The sequence below is a fragment of the Natrix helvetica genome, assembly GCF_964273705.1.
Source record: "Natrix helvetica genome assembly, chromosome: 2".
In the NCBI taxonomy this organism is placed as follows: Eukaryota; Metazoa; Chordata; class Lepidosauria; order Squamata; family Natricidae; genus Natrix; species Natrix helvetica.
This window is the reverse complement of record NC_138552.1, coordinates 84677796-84704016: the sequence shown is the minus strand read 5'-3', so window position 1 is coordinate 84704016 and position 26221 is coordinate 84677796. Positions and strand designations below refer to the sequence as shown.

Below are 26221 nucleotides of genomic sequence, written 5' to 3'. Positions count from 1 at the left end.
GTCTCACTTAGCAACATAAATTTTGGTCATAAGTCATAAGTCAAGGACTACCTGTAATCAAAAGAATTAGCTTCAAAGTTTTAACTTCTGTTTTAGATTATTAGAATTGGTTTCTTCTGTTTTAGATTATTAGAACTAGTTTCTTCCCCAAATCTTGGCAAACTGTAATTAATCTTAACTAACAAGATGAAATGTATGTGTCTAATCATGGCACATTGGAACAGAAGGATTCTGCTGATGGCCCTGTTGTCTCCCAGTGGAACTTGTGAAAGTGTCCCTGATTTTCTCTCTAATAGGACTGTTTTCTCTGAAATGATGCATACTGAGCAATTTTCTACATCACTGTCACATTCTTGTCATCTGGAATAGTTGAGGATGTCATAGCAACCATGGGCCTCTCAATTAATGTGACAAGATATACTCATGATGTATTATTTGCTGGGAAAGATGAAAGTGATCTACAAAAAAGGCAGAACGAGAAGTTCAAAAGAACCGCATTATTGATGGATCACTACTCATAAACTTTGCGCAGGAATGGAAAAAGGGTTATTAACACAGCCTTTGAAAATTACTAGATTCTGCTGCCACAAACCATGGTGATCTTGACGAAAATCTGGTTGATCTGTGGAACAGGGATAGGTCAACAGTTGACAGCAGTTGACATAATCAGTCCCAAGCACCCTCTCATACTGCATGAAGTCCAGGTTTTGATTTTCTGGGGAGCTGACAGCAGTGTTTGAGTAGATAATTAGTGTAACAATGGAAAAGGACTTAGCATTAAGCCAGCAAAGGATCAAAGGATGGTCCATACATTTATTACATATCTTTTGGATTATTGAGCTCTAAGGGGATTGTTTAGTTTAGAATATTAGCAACATTATCTGGGTCAGGATGCAAATGTGGACAGCTATGCTCAGATTATTCACATTGATGTTTTTGAGAAGGAACAAAAAAAAAAAGAAGACAGCACCATGGAGAGCTCCAATATGGGAAGGGGGGGCAGGAAAGGGGGGAGCTATTGAAAGCCAGAACATTACATATGATTCTCTGACTGAATCTTATATAGGATGTTAGCTTTCATTTGTTTTTATCATAACTTAAAGAGGATCTTATCTTGATCAGTACTAAATTGACTGTGGCATGATGAAGATTTTAATATTTGAGAGTGTTAATGTGTCCTCCTCAAGACCACAATGGGAATTAGTCTCAGGGTGATGCTGTTCTCTCCCTCCCACCCTACCTGAGAAGGAGGGTTTGAGCTAGTTCAAAGAGATGCTTGTGATGCCAAATTCTCTTACTGGTCAGAAAGACTATATCAATAATTTCTTGTTTTAGGAAAAGGAATTAGATTTTAGAATCAAGACATATCTCTATCATTTAGAGCAGTGTTTCTCAAACTTGGCGACTTTAAGTTCTTTGGACTTCAACTCCCAGAATCCCCCAGCCAGCATAGCTGGCTGGGGAATTCTGGGAGTTGAAGTCCACAGGACTTAAAGTCGCCAAGTTTGAGAAACACTGATTTAGAGCAAGGCAGGCATCTTCCAGTGAATAAGGTTATGGAAGAGGTAACATTATGGAAGAGGTACTGGTATAACTACAACATTTTGCACAACATTTCCCTGATAAAATAAACAACTAATAATAAATAAAACAATAAGGAACTGGACTAGAAATGAGAGGGGACCTAAGTTTTGTTTCACTCTCTGTCATTGTCAGGTGGAAGCAACCAGAAGTACTTGTGAAAACCCTCCAGGTCGTAACTTCTGGAGAGATTTAGAGAGGCAGCCTACATGACAGCTATTCATTTTTTTTTGCCGCATTACTGGTTATATTTTTTGCAGAGTCATCTTCAGGCCACAATTTTTTAAATCCAGAAATCACAATCTTTGCTTTTTAGAGTAAAGTTCTAAAGCAGTGACATAACAAACATCGGAGTCTTCTTGGATTTATTTATTTATTTATTTTGGATCCTTTATTATCTGACTTCAGTTCTGATTTGGAAAGAGAAACAGTTTTGAATATTTTGGTAAGATGATTAATGTTGAGCATAAGACAGGTAGCATTGCTCATTCTGAAACCTTTTATCTATAGCATTGTTCACTGTACCTTTCTGCCAAAGGAGATATTACAGAGTTCTGACCAAAAGGATATTCAAATTTTACACCTGATGCGTGTGTGTGTGTGTGTGTGCGCGCACGTATATATGTATGTATGTATGTATGTATGTATGTATGTATGTATGTGTGTGTGTGTGTTAGGGGTGGGTTCCTGCCAGCTCTAACCTCTTCTATAGAAGAGGTTCCACAAATCTACAGTGCCGTTCCAGCTCCCTCCCCCCGCCTGTCTGCACATCATCAAGATGAAGAGCGAGAGGAGGAATTCTGGGAGTTGAAGTCCACAAGTCTTAAAGCTGTCAAATTTGAACACCCCTGGGGTTTTTTTTCCTAAAGGGTTAGGGGTGCAAGGGCCTTGTAACGTGACAGCTTTAAGACTTGCGTGCTTCAAATGCCAGAGTTTCTGAGCCAACATTTTGGTTGCTAAGCAAGAGCATTGTTAAGTGAGTTTCACCACATTTTGCAAGTTGGCCACGACCATCCAGTCACATGGCCAGCAAGCCACTCCCACAAAGCAGGCCACACCTACAGAAGAGGTTCTAAAAAAATTTGATACCCACCACTTGTGTGTGTGTGTGTGTGTGTGTGTGTGTGTGTGTGTGTATTCTTAGATTTTCACCGGTATAGGTATGCTGGTCTTGTTGTATTCGGGTCTTTTCCCATGTAAGATTGAGATTGTCTTGGCAACGTTTCGGCAAGGTCTCACTCACCATCTTCAGGCTGGGTTTTGGGCTTAAAGCGTGGTTGGAGCTGCCGTCTTTCTATAAATCTTGATGTGTGTGTGTGTGTGTGTGTATGTGTGTGAGTGTGTGTAGTGCTGGTTTGTTTCAGTAAGTGGAATGATTGGTTGTATGGTTGTATCATGATTGGTAGATTGGTGCTGATTGGTACTGGCTATGTGTCCATTGTTGTTTCGTGTTGTAACGGCCTGGGTGGTGGGTGAGACTTGTTTGTTGATTAGGGCTGGTTTCCAGATGTCTGGTAGGCGGGAAGTATCATCACGTTTATTCATGATGTGGGGGTGTTTCTCTATTTCGATAGCTTCCATAATTATTCTCTTGTTGAAGTGTTCAGTTTTGGAGATTAACCTGGTTCCTTCAAAATTAATTTTATGTCCTGTAGCTTTAAGGTGCTGGAAAAGGAAGGAAGTTTTTTCTTTTTTTCTTACTGCGTTCTTGTGTTCTGTGATGCTTGTATTTATTCTCCTGTTCGTTTGTCCTATATATGTTGCAGATTTTGCATGGTATTTTGTAGACTCCTTGGTTTTCTAACTGGATTTTGTCTTTGGGGTTTCTTAAGATGTTGGCTATTTTTTTATCAGTGTTGAAGGCTGTCTTGATATTGTGTTTGTGGAGAATTTTGATGATTTTATCTGTGGTGCCTTTGATGTAAAGGAGGAGGGCGATGCTGTTGTCCTGTTCTGTGTCTCGGTTATGGGGGGAATTTCCCTTTGTATTAGGTTGGTAATTGTTTTTCTTTGGAATCCGTTGCAGATTAATATGTTTGTGAGAGTGTGTAATTCAGTTTTCAGGTGGTTTTTGTCAGCTAGGCGTTTGGTTCTGGAGATGAAGGTCTTGGCTACAGAGTTGATCTGTGCAGAGTGGTGATGGGATTGTGCGTTTAAGTAGCAATTGATTTGGTATGAATGAAGGCTTTGCGCCTTCAGCTCGGGGGGCCGCCGGCAAGGCGTACCTTGGACATGGTGCCCTTCAGCTTCCCCCCCTGCCGCCCTTGCGCCTCCTCCAGGCCAGCATGGAAAGCGCTGTGCTGGGAGCCAAGTTCAACATCCTCCTGGCCACCGACTCCTACAAGATTTATAGAAAGACGGTAGCTCCGACCACACTTTACTCGCACAAGCACAAAGCCGAAAACACCAGCCTGAAGATGGCAAGTGGGACCTCACCGAAACATTGCCAAGACAATCTCAATCTTACACGGGAAAAGACCCGAATACAAGACCAGCATATGTATCCATATCCATATCCATATAATATAATATTTATTATACAACTTCGGATTCCTGCTCATAAAACTGTCTTTATGTCTGTCTTTAATTGAAAATAAATTCTAAAGAATGTGAAGGATGCGTTATATACTAAATCAATTCCTATTGACAGACACTGTGCACCCTAACGAAGATTATCCAAAAAACTACATCAGATAATGGTTATTGTATCAGTTGGATATAAGTATATAAACATGATATATACATATGCTCTTCATACATATTTAACCATGTTAGCCAAGCTTAAATGCTCAACTAGATAAAATGTCTCATTCATTGTGTGAATATGTCCATATGTTTTGTATATAACATGAGCATTCTGCTTAACATTGACATCCGTTATTTACCATACATGCCCAAGAAACACAAAACATAATTTAAAAACAGCAGTTTTTAGTTTTACACTTTTCACTGAAAATAGTGTCTTCAGATGCATCTTTTAATAAAAGAGCTACTTAAAAATTCATTTAGAAAATAACTATCATAAGCTTCTCTGCATACAACTTACATTCCAATCCCATCTACAAAACTCCACATATTGAAAAGGATCAGTGGTGAAATTTAATTTTTTTTTGCTTGATGGGTGTGGCATGGGAAGAATATTGCAAAATTCCCATTCCCTCCCCACTCCTGAGGGAAGGATATTGCAAAATCTTCATTCCCACCACACTCTGGGGCCAGCCAGAGATGGTATTTGCCAGTTCTCCGAACTACTCAAAATTTCTACTACTGGTTCTCTAGAACCTGTCAGAACCTGCTGAATTTCACCCCTGAAAAGAACTCATATAACTGCTCCTAAATTAACTTTTGATAATTTAGTTCAAACGCACCCTATGGATTCCTCTATAAGCAAAATTAAGGCGTTCCTTAATAAATTCTTACAGAATTAATAAAGAACTTGACAAAAGACAAAAATAGTAAGAATGTTTAAAGCTCATGAGAAATCTCTACAGGGGTGTTTTGGTAGGGAAAGGACAATAATTCATGTCAAAAAGCAACATGTTGAATGAGTTTCTTAGAAAATAATAATGATAAAGCTGTCATATCATAGAATTATTTTATAATCATAGAATTATATTATACATATATCATATCATAGAATTATTTTATCTTAAGAAAGTATGTGTATGTACGGATGTGTATAATTAAGAGGTATCAATGCAGTAATATTTGAAAAATGATTACCTATATGAATTCAAAGGGAGCTTATTATATAGAGTAAATGAAAGCATTATATTTAGAGGGCTAAAAAACTTTAAGAGTGGGCAATTTGACCCCTTCCGCATATTACTATACTCTAATTCTCAGCATTCCCCAAAGCCATCCACACAGGCTGGAGTTTCTAGGAATTGTTTGGAAACAACTTTAGAGGCTTACGTTACTTATCATCAAGTAGCAGGAAGGAAACATGAGGTATCTGTCAGCAATCCCATAGTAGTGTGCTAGACTTCTTCCTGGAATCTCAGTTCTTACCCTTCCTTCTGGGAGAAAACTCTACACAAGAATTCTTTAATCTGTGGAGTCCTTGGTGCTCTCTGAACTTGGCGGTTTTCTTGCAGATGTTAGTTGCCTCAACTGGATGCATATAAGTGATATGCAGTTTTGTTTCCTCTTTGTATATTACACTATTAGTAAACCAGGTTTACTAATGCTGATCAAAAATAATGTTTCCAAGATCCAGACAGCTCCAGGCTTTTGATCCCTGATGTCCAAAGACATTTGAGCTTCATAACTAATGCAATACAAAATGCAAAAGTCATATTATTCATGTGGAAAGGATGAAAGTTAATCTCTAGGGTGTATTGTCCATGTTTGGCTCAGGGCAGTATTTAAATACTGTAAAATGAAGCACTACAGTTTTTAACAATAATGAAGAATACCAAAGTGGCAGAGCTGACTCCCATTGGAACAGAGATATATTAAATCAGAGACAAGTTGAGAATTCTCAATTTGTAGATTTGCCCCCTTCAAATCAAGGAATCAACTGAGAGCCTTTCTCAAATATTTCTAATGCAGAATTAGAATTATTGTGGAATTATTTGACCCCACTGCATCCCTTTGTTAAGAAAAAACCCTTCTTTCCTTTTTTTGCCTTTCATTCATTCGATTAGACACGTTGTTATTTTATCAAGAAAAGCAGTAGAATAGTCTTGCAAATATGTGAAAATGTTCTGGGTAAACATAATAATGGCAATGCAAAAATATTTAAGATACAAATATTAATGAAACCTGAAGCTTTTATTTTAGATATGATGGACAAGCCAATTGAAAAACAATTTGGGGTGCTATTCCTTCACATGGTGATGGCTGCAAGAACTGCACTTGCCAAATACCGGAAAGAAAAAGGAACACAGGCTGTTGAATAATGTATTTTGAAATAGACTGAATTAGCAGAGATGGCAAAATTAACTGCTTTGATTAGAGATAATGGACTAGGCAGCTTTATAACACACGGGAAACTGACTGTGGACTTTCTATGAGCTAAATATAATAACAGATGGTCAACAGAGGGATTTGAAGATTAGTGTAATGATTAGTTCAATCTGCTGCCTGCTTTTTCTTCTTTCTTCATATGAAAAATCAGTAATTTCTCCTCCCCTTTTACATACATATATACGTGTGTGTGTGTGTGTCTGTGTGTCTGTGTGTAAAAGGGGAGGATAATTTACTGCTTTTTCTTCTCTTTTAGCACGCAGACATATTTTTTTTCTTTTTTGTTGTTAGGGTTGAATGTATGTTTTTGTTGCGTTTCATTTTATTTGTTTTACTGTTTTTTATTTTATTTTTATGATAAAATAATAAATAATATATATAAAAAGAAAAGCAGTAGAAGTGAAATGTTATTTTGCAAATACTATACTTGCAGCTGCCGGAAGCTGGCTACTTCTTTTTTGCCAAAGAAAAAATTGTTTCTGAAAATGAAATTACCATTTCAAATAACTTTTATTAAGCTATATCAGGAGCAAGGTTTCATCTTAACATCTTGCATCCTACAGAAAAAAATTGCCAGACAAATGAATAGCTCTGAATCATGTATCCAAAGCCTACAACAGCATATGCAAAACACTATTCTCTCGCATCATTTTCTTAGTTTTTTATTTTTCCTCTGATTCAAATTTAATACAAACATGTGTATTTCTGAATGCCTGTCAAGCCAAAAGGAAATTTAGCCCTACATGAAACAAACAAAAGCCTTGAAGTTATAAAATAGAACACAGACATTTCCTTTAATAAGATAAAAATATATTCCAAACTCTGAAGGAGAAAAGAAAATTTTTTTTGGTTGATAGCAAATAAAAAATGAGTTTGTAGCAAAAAATATTTATTATTATTGCCAATTTATTTGCCGTGCATCTCACAGTTCAAAGTGACTCTTAAATAAGAATCTCCTATAGAAAAAGAGAAGAATGTAAGACAACACAGAAGTTCGAGGCAATTAATAAAACATTTCGGATGAGACAGACAGATTTATTCAGTTGATTATATTTAAAATAAGTTTTGGTTTTCCTTTTGAATCTAGCAACCTAGAGCCCAACATCTGCCTCCAACAATCCTTCTAACTATCTCTAAGCAAAAACACTATGAAGAACTGAAGCTTATTTTTCAGGCTAGAATGGCTCAACTGTTAGATAATTCCTATTACTGCTAAGTATTACTTTAGTTTACATCCTTGCCTCTTCTTATCCGAAGCACAAAATGTGGAAGAAGAGTCTGGCATTTAGCAGAAAAATCTTTCCATGATCAAAAATGTAACAGATTCACCCAGTGCCAGGTTTTAAACTTTTATTGCATTTATAAGCAATGGCAACTATTTCCTGAAATCAAGGTTTTTATTTAACTTTTATGCTGTAAACTGCCCAGAGTCATTAACATGAGATGGGCACCAAATAAATAAGTAAAAAATACATAACAAACAAATAAATATAAATTTTCAAAGTCCTACATTGCATCCAAGCCTGGGAACACAATTGTCAAGAATTGCATTGTTCTTTCATTTTTTTTCACCTGAATTCAAACAATAGAATTGAAACCTACATTTTCAATCGTGACTGTACATTGTTTTACAATTATTTTAATATTCATTCTTCAACTTTAGTACTTCTCAATTGTTCTCTATTATATTTTGTGCTGTCAGTTGCCTTGTCCTAATAGATAAACAACTTTGCAATATATTAAATAAATCAGGAAATAAACTTATTTTTATGCTATTTTTCCAACCAAAACCATTGTAAGCAACATAAAAAATATTTTCTGTTAATCTTAACAGAAGTCAATTTAAGACTCTATAAGATATGAAACATATGACGGAAACAAATACCTTCAAATTATTTTAAGTGATCGCCTCCTGATTATCCTCAGAAATTTGGCTCTGTGAAGTAAGGCTTACTGAACAGGTACACAAAACAAGACAGATTTTTATAACTTCATTATTAATTCTATAGGGAGATGGATTCTTCAAGAAAAAGAGGCCACATGGTTTTACTAATGACTGAGAATATCCAAGCACTGTACATGTAGCTGGACAGCTGAGCCATTGACATCTTTCAACAACCCAGGAAAGTGTGACAGTTAAGAAAGGTAGAACTTGGAGAACTGTACAAGCTAGTCAAAGCAGACAAGAGAGTACTGGAAAAGATTCTACACTCTTTAGCTGAAAACTGAGAAGTGATAGGTGCTGTTAATATGAAAGCAAGATCCCTGCGCCAGATTTAGATTTTTTTAAATTGTGTATTTTATCTCAGGATGACCTCCGTAGTATTTTACATCAGAATTCAGCAAAGACCCATAAAGTTGTAAGAGAAGTGCCACTGGATTAGATTTTTTAAAAATAGGAATTTCAGAAGAATAGTTGCAATGTTGCATCTTAAAGATCAATAAGCACAGCATTCTTCAGGTTTACAGATTTAATAACTACTTCTGAACCTGGAATTCTTTAGACCTATCACAGATAATCAATGACATGATAGTAAAATTTAGAATGCAATTATATCATATTGTGCGCTGTACATTCTGAAAAAACAGTGGGGGAAATGGGGTGACAATTATTTAATTCAACTTCCCAAAGTTCTGCCCTTCCAAAAGTGTTGGAAGAATTTTCAGCTTTGAAGGCTAATTTAAGGGATCCTGAGAATTACATTTCCAGCCTTTCTGGGTGGCACAAGACTGCTCTAATACCTGTAGTTTCTACAATTTAAGAAATGTTAAAGAAAATAAAATAGAAACTTTTCTTCAAAAGTTTGTCTACTCTCATAAAGTTGAGTAAAATTCAAAATGATCTTCAGTAACCCTTAGTCTGCAGGGTACCCATTATCCGAATAGAGGTAGATGTAAATTCTTCCTGGCAACCTGGCTGCCATTCAAATGCCACAACAGACAGGAAATAATTTTACATAGTTAGCTTACTCAGAACTTTCTTCCAGTTATAAAAATAGCACCAATAATAGAGCAGTTTGATGCAATCTGACAAAAATGCCAACATACCCGTCACATGCTTTCATATTCTTCTTCTATTTGCTCTCTGCAATTTCTAAAAATCAGTTGTTGTAAGTAGTATAAGAATTACAGTTAATTATACATCTTTTCTTATTTTTTTGTCCCTGCCTTAACTCATATTTCATGCAGGAAAGTTACAGCTTCAGTTTATAAAACTTTAGTGCAGAAATATCAGTTCTATTAATATAATGCCCCAAGATGCTAAGAACAATGAAGAGACATACTGTGTTGTTGTTATACAGTAGTAACAAGACATATGGGTGACTCCATAGGTTGCCATCCCCTAATTGTTTTTCAGGCAAGCCTGAAAGTGTCAAGAATGTCAGCTGCTTAAGCAACACTGTTTAAAAGAGTTGAAGATAAAACTCTGATGCTCTGATTTGTGTTTTAGAGAAAACACTTCAACTCAGAGAGCATTTCATTAGATAAATTTATGCTTTCCATTCTCCTTAACTTTACTTAATTAAGAGCAAATTACAACAGCACATTGCTTGCAGCTACCATTTCATAATTAAATATAAGCAAATGGAAGCTCAGGTAGAGAAATAAATGCTTTGAATGGTTATGCAAAAAGAAGGAGAATGGCGCCATTTACCTCATGGATGAGAGCTATAAACATCTGGTGGAAGTTTCGCCCCCTGCTGGCTAAAAACCGACTGATAGGTTTGCCGTCTTTGCCCACATGAATTGGAAGATCATAACTCAGTAACATGCCAGCTGAAAAAAGTGTTTATACGTGCATTAAATTGCTGATAACTGTTCCAAAAACATATGTTAACATTGTTGTAAAATTATATAAAACTGTAATACAGAAAAGTTGAAAACTGGGATTTCAGAAGAATTTGGTAATGATTTCTTAAAGGGGAGGGGGAGATGCAAATTACCCATTTTCTTTTCAGTATATCATTCACCAAAGAACCAACTGCACCAACAATCCAGAGCATGCCAACCCTATAGAATCAAAATAGCTGGGCAATCCCTCAACTAAGACCCTATAAACTATAAACTATAGGTTTAAACTATAGGTAACAACCTAGAACCATGATTGTGAACCTATGGCACGCGTACCACAGGTGACACGCAGAGCCATTTGTTTGGGCACACGAGGCATTGTCAGCTCCAGTGCATGCCAGCTGACTTCAGCCTCATTTTCGGCTGTTTTTTGTCCTCCGGAGGCTTACCTAAAGCCTCCGGAGGGCAAAAAACAACCTAACGTGCAAACCGGAGGTTCGGGAACTGACTTTTGGTTTGCCTGTAGGGTTGTTTTTTGCACTTCCAGGCACTTTTCACACTTCATCCGTTCATCCATTCCCGAACTTCCAGGTTGCTCGTATGACTGTTTTTCGCTCTCCGGAGGCTTCAGGGAAGCCTACTGAAGCCTCCAGAGGACCTCCAGGGGGTGGGGAGGCCGTTTTCACCCTCCACAGGCTCCTAGAAAGCCTCTGGAGCCTGGGGAGGGTGAAAAACAGGCCCATCGTGTATCAAAAGTGGGGGGAGGGTCATATGCATAGAGTTATGAGTGTGGGTATGCCCACGTATGATCCCCTTGCGCTCCCCCGCTTTTGGCATGCGATGGGAAAAGGGTTAGCCATCACTGACCTAGAATATTAGTTTTGGTGACATTTCAACCATAGAATGCTTTGCTTTATGTGCAATATATTTTAAGTATTTTAAACTATTCAAGTATCTTACCTCCGATCTCCGCTCCTTCCGTGTAAAGCTCAAGACCCACCTTTTCCAATTAGCTGGCCTGGCTCAACCATAGTTTTATCCCATTGCTCCTGACAATCTTTTTTAAATTTGTAATTTTAACTGAGGGTATTTTAATTGTTAATTTTAATTCTATTATTACTATGCTTTTAACGAGTGTTACCTCCTCCGGATACATGTATGTGTTTGTGTGTATGTGTATATGTATTGTATGTATATGTATATATGTATGGGTTTTTTATTGTACGCCGCCCCGAGTCCTTTTGGAGAGGGAGCGGCTAACAAATTAAATTTATTCTATTCTATTCTATTCTATCTTATTATTCAGGCTTTTAAAATTTTATTGTGGCTTTTTAAAATCCCTGCTCTTAGTAATCAGAACATTGGACTAAGAACACTTAGTAGACAGCATTACTGGGTGACTGTGCAGTGTTCTTGTTTTTTAAAAAAAGAAATGTAAAGGCAAGGCATACATGGTATTTATTCTGAATGTCAAGTTATGCCAATTGTGACATTTAAATGTTTTAAATTTATGAATGCCTCCCTGAGTGACATAAAAATAAAGTCAATAGTATACAAAGGGACATTGAAAAAATCTTACCTGCAAGGCCAGGTTTCAGCCCAGGCTGCTTGTTCCTCTCATGCATTTTCATCATAAAGTTTGGAACACTTGATAGTGTTTTCCCATGGTCTGACCGCACAGTATTACCTCTCAATGCAGAATGGTATATTCCACGAGGCATGTTAGCCATCTCTTCTTTCACAAGTGATGTTGCAAACTCTACAAAAGCTAAAAGGGAGGAGGGGAAGAAGTGAAAAGGCAATGAGGAGACTGAAAGAAAACAAAAGACTGACTGGAGAAAGCAGAACCACCCAGCCAAAGCAGAACCACAGTGATTATCTGGGGATGTTATATTGAAATAAGTGGTAACTCCATTTTCAATCACAGCTTCAAGGTCATGGTTTCTGTAATACCTAAGCAAGACTTCATATTCACCTCCCACTCAAAATGTCACCTCAGGAAGCCTTCAATAAATGGTGTCAGATGTTCTAGCTCAGGATCAAAAACAAACAGCCCCAAATGGCTTATATGTTGATCAATGGACCCTTTGTCTGACCATTTGAATGAGACCCCCAATTTGAAACAACAGAAGTGACTTTAACCTTACAGCATCCAAAAACTATCCCAGCTAGAGCTACACAATGCTTATTGTGATTTAAAATAAACAATTCAAGACAGATACTGAAAAATAGATAGATGCAACAGGGTTAGGTTGATCAAAGATAGCAAAGCTGGGGTTTTAAAGTCATGGTAACTGATGAAATTTTTAACAATTGTTATAATTGGGAAACTGAAATGCAAGGGCAAACATAGTCAGAGGGACCACAGCAGGACACACTACTCATTGCTTCATCATCAATAGGCAAAGTAAGGCAACATTTGTTAGGTTTAACAATCTGTATGTGTTTTTTATTATATAATGAGAACTTGCATTTTTTCCCTCAGAGGGAAAGCTAAAAACAACTGTTTCTCATTAGCTGGGTGGATCTGATGTACAGTTTTGCTAAAACATATACAGTGCTCGGTATCTTATAAACTGGAGCTAGTATTGACTGAAAACTTATTCATATACTCCTTCCTGCAAGCCAGACATACACAAAGTGTCACAAATCAGTTAACAAAATCCAGTCAGATTCTGATACGCCTTGACTTTTCATCCTCTAATCTTTTCTTATTTCATCTATTCTCCTGAAAACGACCCATTCTCCCACCCCACTTCCTGCCTGTTATTTCTCTTAATAACAGCGAGAGGCAAGTGTCAGAAAAAGCAGTCCATTATTTATAGGAAGACTAGGATAACTTTTCAAATCTACTAGCAGATCAAAAAATTAACATCACCATAACACTAAATCTGTGCTTCTATTTAGGAATACTTTGGTTATTTCTTGAGATTTTTGTTCATGCTGCCTAAAGTGCATCTGTCAAACATTTCTTTGGGATTTCTTCTTGCCCCTATTAACTATATATTTTGGACAACTGACAGAGATTCATATAAAACAATTTAATAAAAGGAGGCTTTCTTTATATGCATAAAGGAAGAGAGGAAAAACTCCTTGTGCAAACATTCCAATAGACATTACTTAGAAATGTTATCCAGAATAATTTCTTTTATAACTATTTAAACCAAACTATTTATTTTACTGCAAATACCAATAGCTCCTCTGTCAATACCATAGATGCTTTATTTGTTACAGTATCTTTTATTTACTGCTTAAGAATCAGTTTGATAAATGATACCAAGGTTAGGATTATTGTTAGGAATTCTATTGGCTAAATATTGCCTTGAACAAATAAATACAAATACAATAGCAGAGTTGGAAGGGACCTTGGAGGTCTTCTAGTCCAACTCCCTGCCTAGGCAGGAAACCCTATACCATTTCAGACAAATGGCTATCCAACATCTTCTTAAAGACTTCCAGTGTTGGGGCATTCACAACTTCTGGAGGCAAGCTGTTCCACTGATTAATTGTTCTAACTGTCAGGAAATATCTCCTCAGTTCTAAGTTGCTTCTCTCCTTGATTAGTTTCCACCCATTGCTTCTTGTTCTACACTCAGGTGCCTTGGAGAATAGTTTGACTCCCTCTTCTTTGCGGCAACTCCTGAGATATTGGAACACTGCTATCATGTCTCCCCTAGTCTTCCTTTTCATTAAACTAGACATATGCAGTTCCTGCAACCGTTCTTCATATGTTTTAGTCTCCAGTCCCCTAATCATCTTTTTTCCTCTTCTCTCCACTCTTTCTAGAGTCTCCACATCTTTTCTACATCGTGGCAACCAAAACTGAATGCAGTATTCCAAGTGTGGCCTTACCAAGGCATTATAAAGTGGTATTAACACTTCACGTGATCTTTTTTTTAATAAATAATTTGTTTTATTTTTGAATAAACTGGCAAAACACACACACACACAAAACCCACAAAACCATCTTCCATTACAAATTGTAGAAAGTGTGTTGATTGGTTACAAAAACTTCTGTGCATCCCTTCCACAGTCAACACCTAAAATTCCTATCAAATCAAATATTTGAAATCAAGTATATTTATATACAGTATATTACTATCATCATACCTCAAACTTCATTTGACTATAATTGTTTTTACGTCCTTTTATATAAAATATTCCAAATTTAAAGCAAGACCACATAATAGCATTCCATTAGTTCTTCCCAATATCATCTAGTAACATTATATCTTTATAACATGTTCTAATTAAAAATTGGTTATATTTAATAACAGTGTCTAAACCTCCTTTTGTAGTCACCATTTGCAATTTATATCAAATTTCCTCTTATCGTAGATTTTCACGGGTGTAGGTATGCTGGTTTTGTTGTATACGGGAAAAGACCCGAATACAACAAAACCAGCATATATATATATATATATATATATATATATATATATATATATATATATATATATATATATATATATATATATATATATATATATATGCATTATCATTATCAATCAATTATTTAACTATCCATTATCACTTCGTTTTATACATAATGCTCTAAATGTAACTAAATTTGACTTAATTATATTACATCTCTATAACATGTTCTAATTCAAAATTGGTTATATTTAATAACTGTCTAAACCTCCTTTTGTAGTCACCATTTGCAATTTATATCAAATTTCCTCTTATCAAATCAATATATGTATATGATTATCATTATCAATCAATTATTTAACTGCATCAATTATCACTTCATTTTATACATGATGCTCTAAATTTAACTAAATTGACTTAATTTTTTATTATAAGTTTTCATTACATCAACCTGTGTCTTTCCAGGAATAGTGCAGTCTTATGTCTCTTGCCATTTGTGGCATTAGTATTCTGGTTATTTCCTTAGTAAGTTTTGTATGGACTTCTCTTCGCAACTTATTGCTTATTGAATATCTTGTATAAGCTCAAAACCCTCTATCTGCTTCGATCAGCTTATCTTTGATTATCACTAGTGCTTCTGACAAAATTTCTCTCCTTAGTTCCATCAATTCTTGTCTCTTTTCTTCTTCTATACTTTGAGATCTGGGGTAGAGCTCCAGTCCATCTATCTCCCCTTTCCATATTCCATTCTTTCCATTTCCAACCATGCTCAGTTCACTGTCAGTATCAACAATTTTCTTGTCTCTTTGTTTATTTTTTCCTTCAGTTTTTAGAACTCTGACCTCCACTTTCTTCATTTGATGAACATCCTCAATTTTTCCATCAAATTTTGCTGTTCTAAGATCTATGTTCTCCAATCTCTTCTCAATTCTCTCCATTACTTCTAATAGTTTTTGAATTTCAAACATAATCTTTTGCAATGTTAAAGTTTCTTTTTCATGTTGCGCCATTATTCCAACTTGTAAAAACTGCCACTCAAGGCATTCAAAACTTTTTATTAAATTTAAAGCAAGTTCATTTATAATCTTTCAAGACAAGGCTTTGTTTTCACCCCCCTCCATCTGCCAATGAAGCTCCTGAGAAACACCCGTATAAACAACCCTTGCTCTTCTCACTATCACTTTCTGTAAACAAGCTGAGGAACCTTGAAATGCAAAATCAAATGATCAAAGAGAAAAAAGAATAAACAATATTTCCAAGCTTTCCAAGCCTCCAGCCTCCAAGTGGCAGTGTTACTTCCTTTCCCTCTGTTATTACAGTCCTCTTTGTATTCCTTTTATATCTTCTTTATATTCCAGGCTTAAAGAAAACAAAATTCTTAAATGCAGCAAAAGAAATAAACTATCCAATCCAGCATTATAAAAATAAAGAAAAATATTTTAATCCATAGGTATAAAAAAAAGATTATAAAAAGTAGTAGAAGAAAAACTAATCCGTTCAATTTAAAGAATAGGAAACATTTGCAAAAGTTCCATCCGTAAAAGAATTTTTTTAAAAAAAGGATAACACACTATCTAATGTAGCTTAATTTTCCCCACCAGATGAACACATTTTCTCTTTCCATTTTCCTCCCGTTCCAGAGCTGTCCCAACTTCAGCAGCTTCAATGGCTGCACTTCTGTCGCCGGCAAAAACAGATTCTCCTGGATCAATCAGGGTCTTTGCGGTGTCCCTGAGATCAGCAGGACGTACTCTTCCCTATCACCATCTCTTCGGGACGGTTTAGGTCCAAAAGGACTGTCCAGTGGCAAAGCTATTGATTGCGATCTTAGAGTACCAAGATCGCACGCTGTGTCGTTGTGACGTCAGCTCCTCCTCTCTCACTTCACATGATCTTGATTCTATCCCTCTGTTTATGTAGCCCAGAACTGTGTTGGCTTTTTTGGCAGCTGCTGCACACTGCTGGCTCATATGGTTGTCCACTAGGACTTCAAGATCCCTCTCACAGTTACTACTTTTGAGCAAGGTACCACCTATACTGTACCTGTGCATTTCGTTTTTCTTGCCTAAATGTAGAACCTAACTCTTTTCACCATTGAATTTCATTTTATTAGATAATGCCCAATGTTCAGGTTTGTCAAGATCCTTTTGTATCTTAAGCCTATCATCTGGAGTGTTGGCTATTCCTGCTAGCTTGGTGTCATCGGCAAATTTGATGAATTCTCCATTAATTCCCTCATCCAAATCATTGATGAAGATGTTGGTACATTTTTGGTACCTTTTTCCACGCACATACAAATATAAGGATATCCATCAAACACAGGTTAGACTCAGCCAAAAACCAGGCCCTAAAATGGATTAAGACAATATTTATATTAAATTCTGTTCCAGATTCACAGATGGTGGCTATGTTTTTGCCATAAGGGAACAAAGTTTTCTTTTTATGAACCTTTTGCAATTCTACTGCTTTTAAATTAGTTCTATAGTGATCCTTATCTGAATAAATAATTTCCAAAACTATGCATGTAAATAAAAACATATAGGGATACATGTTTGTGTTTGATGTCTAAACAACTGGAAACAAGGATTAGAGCAGTGCTTCTCAATTATTTTCTGTCATGCCCCCCCTAGGAAGAAGAAAACATTTCGCGCCCCCCCGCGTGACTGTAAATAGTATCATTTGTCTATAAAATTGTTATAAGTACACCTCTGCATAACACTGTATCCTTATTAACGTATAAGAGAATAAAAAAAGAAAAATGTGGATCAATTTACAACAAAGAATAGCTTTATTAACTGTAGCAGAAAAGATTTAAAGGAGCACAGCTAGAACATATATATACATATATTTATATATAGAGTATCACAGAAGTGAGTACACCCCTTAACATTTTGTAAATATTTAAGTATACTTAAATATTTACAAAATGTTAAGGGGTGTACTCACTTCTGTGATAACACTGAAGAAATGGCACTTGTATGTGCATGTATACATGTTACGGTGAAAGTTCGAAATCTGGTGAATGTCGACATTCACCAATCTCGCTTGGTGAATGTCCGAAATATTTGCTAAATGCCCTTATTTCTGACTTACACCGGTGAATGTCGACATTCACCAAGTACGTTTTCCCCTCTCTTTGGGGAGGAGGAGAGCCAGAGGATCGCCTCTCTTTGGGGAGGAAAGTACGTTTCCCCCTCTCTTTGGGGAGGAGGAGAGCCAGAGGATCGCCTCTCTTTGGGGAGGAAAGTACGTTTCCCCCTCTCTTTGGGGAGGAGGAGAGCCAGAGGATCGCCTCTCTTTGGGGAGGAAAGTACGTTTCCCCCTCTCTTTGGGGAGGAGGAGAGCCAGAGGATCGCCTCTCTTTGGGGAGGAAAGTACGTTTCCCCCTCTCTTTGGGGAGGAGGAGAGCCAGAGGATCGCCTCTCTTTGGGGAGGAAAGTACGTTTCCCCCTCTCTTTGGGGAGGAGGAGAGCCAGAGGATCGCCTCTCTTTGGGGAGGAAAGTACGTTTCCCCCTCTCTTTGGGGAGGAGGAGAGCCAGAGGATCGCCTCTCTTTGGGGAGGAAAGTACGTTTCCCCCTCTCTTTGGGGAGGAGGAGAGCCAGAGGATCGCCTCTCTTTGGGGAGGAGGAGAGCCAGAGGATCGCCTCTCTTTGGGGAGGAAAGTACGTTTTGCCTCTCTTTGGGGCATCCTTTGAGGCGATCCTCTGGCTCTCCTCCTCCCCAAAGAGAGGGGGAAACGTACTTTCCTCCCCAAAGAGAGGCGATCCTCTGGCTCTCCTCCTCCCCAAAGAGAGGGGGAAACGTACTTTCCTCCCCAAAGAGAGGCGATCCTCTGGCTCTCCTCCTCCCCAAAGAGAGGGGGAAACGTACTTTCCTCCCCAAAGAGAGGCGATCCTCTGGCTCTCCTCCTCCCCAAAGAGAGGGGGAAACGTACTTTCCTCCCCAAAGAGAGGCGATCCTCTGGCTCTCCTCCTCCCCAAAGAGAGGCGATCCTCTGGCTCTCCTCCTCCCCAAAGAGAGGCGATCCTCTGGCTCTCCTCCTCCCCAAAGAGAGGCGATCCTCTGGCTCTCCTCCTCCCCAAAGAGAGGGGGAAACGTACTTTCCTCCCCAAAGAGAGGCGACCCTCTGGCTCTCCTCCTCCCCAAAGAGAGGGGGAAACGTACTTGGTGAATTTCGACATTCACCGGTGTAAGTCAGAAATAAGGGCATTTAGCAAATATTTCGGACATTCACCAAGCGAGATTGGTGAATGTCGACATTCACCGGTGAATGTCGACATTCACCAATTTCGGTCTTTCACCGTAACATACACACACAAACACACACATATATTTCCTGCATGCAGTGATTTCTAGAAACAACACCTGCTCGTCTCAATGGGAAAGACCCATGCATCCCAGATGCGAAGACAGTCCAAGTGGTCTCTCCCTCTGTCTCTCTCTCTCCCTCGTCTCTCTCCCTCTCTCTCTCTCTCTGCCTTTCTCTTTCTGTCTCTCCTTCTATTTCTGTCTGTCTTTCTGTCTCCCTCTCTCTTTCTCTCTCTCTGTCTTTCTCTGTCTCTCTCTCACTCTCTCTGTCTCTTTCTGTCTCTCTCTCTTTGTCTCCTCTCTCTCTGTCTCTTTCTGTCTCTCTGTGTCTCACTCTCTCTTTCTGTCTCTCTCTTCTCTCTCTCTGTCTTTCTCTGTCTCTCTCTGTCTTTCTCGGTCTCTCTCTCCTCTCTCTCTTTCTGTCCCTCTTTCTCCTTCTGTCTCTCTCTGTCTCTCTCTGTGTGTGTGTGTCTCTCTCTCTCTGTCTATCTCTTTCTGTCTCACTTCTCCCTCCCTCCCTCTCACTAGCTCTCTCTTTCTCTATCATCTTCTGAAGGTGGGGGGGGTTGAAAAGGGGCCCATTTTTTGTGCCTCCTGGGGCATCTGTGCACCCCATTTTTCACCTCCCCCACCCCCAGAAGCATTCTACTGGCAACAAATGGGCAAAAATGGCCCGTTTTTTGGCCAAAACCTTCCCCTCACGGCCAGTTGCAGGGCGTGTGGATCCCGCTCGGAGAAGGCGGAGCGGCAGCTCCTCCCTCAGCCAGGAGCCAGCGGGGGCTGGTCGGACAGGCAACCTTGGCGGGAAACTCGTCCGCCGCCGCTGCTGCGCTGTTGCCGCCGCCGTTGCACCCAGATGGAAAGGGAGCCTTCGCGCCCCCCTTTACGGAGCCTCGCGCCCCCCCTGGGGGGCGCCCCACTATTTGAGAACCACTGGATTAGAGAAACATCCTAAACTTTCACTCAAACTCTATTTCAATTCACTCAGGAAACATCAAACCTGAATTGAGTGTCTTGCCTCCTTCAACTCTATGTCCCATACCCAGATCACCAACTTTTATAAAACAAATACCTCTTCAAGCTGAGAAGGAGTGTGTAAAGGCAATTACTACTTGGACCTCATTTCTTCATAACACAAATTATTGCTTGGTATATTTTACTTAGACAGATAATCCTCAATTTACAAACCACAATTGAGCCCAAAATTTTTGTTGCTAAACGAGACAGTTGTTAAGTGAGTTTTCCCCCATTTGATGACTTTTTTTGCCACATGTATTAAGTGAATCATTGCAGTTGTTAAATTATTTGGTTGTTAAATGAATCTGGCTTCCCCATTGATTTTGCTTGTCAAAAGGTCACAAAAGGGGACCACATGACCCCGAGACACTGCAATCGTCATAAATGTGAGTCAGTTGTCAAGCATCTCAATTTTGATCATGTGACCATGAGGATGCTGCAATGGTCATAAGTGTGAAAAACACCCACGATGAGTCATTTTTTTCAGTGCCATTGTAACTTTGAATGGTCACTAAATGAACTGTTGTTAAGTCGAGGACTAAAAGCGCCATTTCCAAACTGAACTTTTAGAAATAATTTAAACAAGCTATATGTTTGATATTATAAAATTTAAAAACTATTACAAATTATCATGCTTTATGAATATGCTGTACCTTGTAAAACAGGAGGAGGAGTGAGCATCAACAATTTGATATATGAGTGGCCAGGCACAGACAAATCTGGTTCTTCTTCCTCCTCCCCCTCCTCTATCTCTACGTCCATTTTTTGTTGATCCAACTCTGGTCTTGCCTGTAGGCATGATAAGTCATGAAAAAGAAAAAAGTGCATGCAATTGGTTATACAGAATCGAACTTCGACAACTGAAAATAAGTTTCCCTAAGTCCACTGAAAGGAAGGGCAACTAAACTTGGACCTTCCTCAGTTTAATTCCTTTTAAACATTACTAGAGTTCAAATAATTCCCAAACTTCACGGTTATTGGAGAAGTTGTTATAAATAAATTTGGAGACATGAAATATGTCTTTTATATTCTGTTGTTATAACATCAACACAAAGGGTATTATTAAAAAATATATATACAGCTACTTCATACACAAATTAATACAAATTTGTAACTTTTTCCACAGGAGTTTTGATGAACACGGAGATTAAAGAGGATTGTGGCAATAATTTTAAAGAACCTGGTTCTTCCCCAGGAATTGGGTTAGAGTGGTTGGAGACCCGTGTAGGTGTTCGGCAATTTTGTATCGTTGATCAATTTTGGCATCTTTTTACATTATGTCCTTTTCACAAAATTGTATGCTGACCCAGATAATTTTTTGCGTGCCAAATAGGCAGTAATGACGGCAGCAACCCACTCCTGTGCTGACCTTTTGCTTTTATGCTCTGAGTCGCCTAAAATCAATAGGAGTCAAGTGGCCCTAAGCCAAATAGAATAAAAGAAAGAAAGAAATATTTTTTATTGAAGAAAATGTGTGCAAGAGGATGGAAAGACCGCATTTGTCTCTTTTCCCTGCTACCTGCTTTGTTCCATTGGGAACCCAAAGACTCACTAAGACTAAGATTAAAATTAAGGCTAAGATTCCAAGGAGTTCAAGAGAATCTTGGAACATTGTTAACACCAAAAATGATGTACAATATATTTATGCTCATTCGCATTCATATTATAAACAGAAACCGATCATATAAGCAGCTGAATATTTATAACTCATAATGGGTTAATACCATGTGTCATACCTGTGGGCATCAGGTTAGGGTTATTTTATTTTCATGTCTGTGTTAACTTTTACCAGAATATCCTTTGGAATTCCTTTATGGAAATGCTTATTTTATGCACTTGTATATTATATTTTAAAACACAAAACCATGTAAATTAGAGGATCATAGAAAGATAACATTCATAAATTTGTAATATTGTTTACTATTTCAGTTATTCAGTCCTTTAACTTTTATTGCTGAATTTTATTATATTACAATTTTTAATATTTCTATTAACCCAACATATAGGCATTTTTCTATATTAACTAATAATCTACTTTATTGTGTTACATTACATAAAGTCAATATTAATATTATTTGTATTCCATTTTGTAGTTTCTATATTGATTTTAGCATTAGTATTGCTTATCCTGTAGTTTTATATTATGGTATGTTGCTCACCTTAATAAAGATTTGATTTTAATATAAAGCAGGCATGACAAATTAACCAACCACAGAAAAAATGTCAGTCCCACTAAAGGCTTTATTTTATTTTCTAAAAAAATATTGCAACCTTCCTATAAGTGCTATAACCAAAAGATGTTTTAGTCCTCTCAGATTAAAAAAAAAACTGGAGTTAGGAAATTTCAACTTTATACAGACTAAATTGTAATCTGATAAGTATTGAATTGATGCATTATGTCAGGGGTGTCAAACTCAATTTCACTGAGAGCCGCATCAGAGTTGTGTTTAACCTTGGCGGGGTGGTGGTGGCAGTGGCCAACTCAACATCACTTGTCAGCGGTGCCTGTGGTGGCCCAAGCGCTCTGCCAGCAAAAATGGACTTTCTATCTCTGTTTTCACCTGCAACAGCTTCCTGCAACCCTCTTCCAGTGAAAATGGAGCTCAGAAGGGCCACCTGTACGCTGAACCAGCATTAATGCCGGCAGCAACCCACCTCTGCCCGCAGGCCAGATCTAGCCTGCCGGCCCTGAGTTTGACATCCCTGCATTATGTGAACTAAGTTTCAGGGGTTTATAAAACATAGTTTAGGGTTAATATTCTGATAAAACTCCGATAGGTATGACATATTTAATAGATTATAACTTAATAAACTATGGCTTAGCTTATCTTCTTTTTACATACAAAATATGGCTTGGGCCTTATTATGAGGGGAGGGTTTATTGTTTTGGGGTTGCCAGGTGGCTGATCTCTTGCGAGTGGGCTCCCAAAGAGCCGGGTACAGCCTCATGGGTGAATGGCTGTGTTGCGCTGTTGCAGCAGTGCAGCACAGCAGCCATGAAGTGACCACACTCATGAGCAGCCTCCTGGCAAACCCCCTTTCCAGCCAGGCACAGCACCATTCACTGACCTAGGGGTAACGCCAAGCTGCTTGAGCGCCTGTTTGCTGCCGCCCGGCTCCCGCAGCTTGGCGCCTTCGAAATGGCAGTGAATGGCGCTCTGCACGGCTGGAGGGGGGGTTGCGTGAGCGGCTGTTCCGTTCTTGCTCACGTGCCTGCCAGTCTCACGATGCCCTGGTCCAGCTCTCTCTGTACAGCCAGGGCACCTCCGCCACTGCCGCCGCATGGCTTTTTCTGCGGCTTCCAAACTGAGTCTTCCGGCAGCGACCGGTCTGGGCGTATGCTCTATGGTTGTACACTCTGCCAGCAGCTGGTCCACAACCATAGAGCGTACGCCCAGAGCGGCCACTGCCAGAAGACTCGGTTTGGAAGCCGCACAAAAAGCCATGCGGTGGAGGAGGCAGTGGCAGCGGCAGAGGTGCCCTGGTTCTGCGGAGAGAGCTGGCATTGTGAGGCTGGCAGGCATGTGAGCGAGAGCAGAACAGCCACTCGCGCAACCCCCCTCCAGCTGCGCCATTCATTCCCATTTTGAACGCGCCAAGCCGCGGGAGCCGGGCGGTGGCAAACAGGCGCTCACGCGGCTTGGTGATACCCCTAGGTCATTGAATGGTGCTGTGCCCGGCTGGAAAGGGGGTTTGGCGGGTGGCTGCTCATGAGTGTGGTCACTTCATGGCTGCTGTGCTGCGCTGCTGCAACAGCGCAACACAGCCATCCGCCCCTGAGGCTGTGTCCGGCTCTTTGGGAGCCGGCTCGCAAGAGAGCAGCCTCCCGGCAACCTCCTTCTTCAGCTAGGCACAGAGCCCCTCACCAACCTGGCGGTATCCCGAAGGCGCTAAGCAACGTGATCACCTTTGCCTCTCCTTTGCAATTGGCACCTTTGGGATACTGCTAGGTTGGTGAGCAGCGCTCTGCCTGGCTGGAGGTGAGGGGTTGTCCAGGGGACTTATTTGCGTGGGAGGGCTTATATTTTTGCCCACCAGAAAAATGTGGCATGGCTTTATTATCAGGACATGTTGTAATTTCGGGGGGAAACGGTATCTATTAAGGAAAGGAGAAATATGCTTCCTATGGATGCACAACATTTCAATAAGTAAGTCAATATTTTGAATTGATTTTGAAAGTCAATCAACAAACCAAGTAGAACATGGTTTGTTCTCAGAAACTATTATTAAAATCTTATTCGAAACAATCTCCTAAGTCAAAAGAAGAAGAAAAACATGATACGTGTTGCTTCTCTGTAAATCTTTTATAACTTTATTGGAGTACACAATCACCATATTAATTGACTATTAAGGATGAGAGGTAGGGGTTGGCGGTTTTTTTTTGGCTTGGCTTATCCACCCCATTATGACTTTGTTGATCCAGCTCCTGTTTACTATGCAGCTCAAACATCTGATTATTTTCAAGACAAATGTTCCCATTTAAAGAAGACTCTTTGCTTCCAAACTTCCACATGCAATAGGCAGAAGGATACGACTCCAGGCAACTCGAATATACTGTAATACAAGAGACACAGTAGCAACTATACAGCCATTTCCTATTAAGATCAGATGAATTACTGAATGTCCAAGCAAGGATTGGACACTGTTTCCACACTGTTTTGTATTCCTGTTGATTACAACACTTACCCATAATTAAAGTAAGAAAGATCTACCTGTTCAGGAAGATGGAGGATGGTGTATTCTTCAGGATGAAATTCAGAGAGAGATTTATATGCAGAGATAGCTACAAGAGAATCCTAAAGAAAAATATTGCCATCACATCATTGCAAATAAGGTTGGATAAGGAAAAATACTGTATTTATCTATTATGTTAAATGCATCATTGATTTTCCAAGTAGAGAATGTAGGGCAAGTTCTAAATTGTCCTGAACCTGTGGTTAAAAGCAAATAGTGTGCGCTAAAAATCACATCTACCAAACTTACTGAGCAAAAGAAACCTTTTTTTTTACTGTACATAAGTTGTATTATTCTGCAATAGTTAGACTATAGTAGGGCTTTGGGATAAACATCTGAGATATTACTTAATGGTAAGATCAAAACTCTAAAATAAAAATTGACTGCCTTATATTTTGAACCTTCTGACTGTTAAATGTTTCAGAAATAAAAAATGGTGACTTGCCCAAAGCAACACAACAGTTCATTTACAATGACTTGATGAAATTTGTGGATTTTTATGGAGAATTATCAATATCATTGACCAATCATAACTAGGCAGTAAATAAAGAATTAAGAAGGTATGCAGTGGTTGTAGAAAAAGATTGCCTTTTTTAATAACATGTCATAATCATGATTATGTGACCCATAATTGGACAGAGAAACTAGATGTTTAATGCAACACAGAAAATATTTAAATAAGGCCAGTACCTGGCCAAAGTCAGTTCATTTTCTAGTATCTCACCTTGCTTTGTGTGTGGCTCCATAGGAAACTGACAACTTGAGCTTTAAACTTCTATAACGTCAAATGGGGGAGAGAGAACAAAATCCAACTTACAAAGATTCTTTTTATTAAGGAAACATGATAGAAAATTGAGGTAAATAACACATTGTAAAATAAACCAAGAAAGGCATTTATGGATTAGCAGTTTATTTGAGGCAGTGACAAGGGAAAAATATTTCTATGCGGCCACTGGAGTTTAATTTAAAATAACAAGAAAGGTTTTTGCAATTTAGCTGGCTCCAAAATGAAGACTAATAGTCCTTATTACACTTACTGAGAAAATTTCAAAGGTCAAAAATTATATTCAAGATCCCATATTCAATGATGTATAATAAAAATGCAAAGTACCACTTGAAGTTGAGGGGGAGGGTTGACCTTTAAGTACTCTTAAAGAGGCAATTCACAAAACGTTTTCAATGTTACAATCTCAACCTTGTAAACAGATTTAAATGCTTTTAGAAGCATAGATGTTACCTATTAAAACATTCTGCTCAGTCTTTCGTTGACAGAATAATTATATTAAATATATGCAACTGCATTTACAATATGAACACCAGATACAGCCAAATGACCCTAAGAGAGCCATCTTTCTGCTCATTAGAGCAAACTGTGTGGATGTGGTGAGGGTGGGGGGGATAGGGAAAACAGCACTAGAATTTACTCAATATTTAACTGGATT

At 38.5% G+C, this 26221-nt stretch overlaps 1 protein-coding gene across 1 annotated transcript in view; it reads right to left on the bottom strand.

Moving 5' to 3' along the window:
• FOCAD (focadhesin) overlaps positions 1-26221 on the bottom strand; it is a 162474-nt gene that overhangs the window by 65158 nt on the left and 71095 nt on the right. The window contains 5 exon segments of the mRNA XM_081942659.1: positions 10208-10329; positions 11924-12112; positions 20699-20834; positions 24758-24841; positions 25504-25554. Coding sequence (XP_081798785.1) covers positions 10208-10329; positions 11924-12112; positions 20699-20834; positions 24758-24841; positions 25504-25554 — 582 coding nt within the window.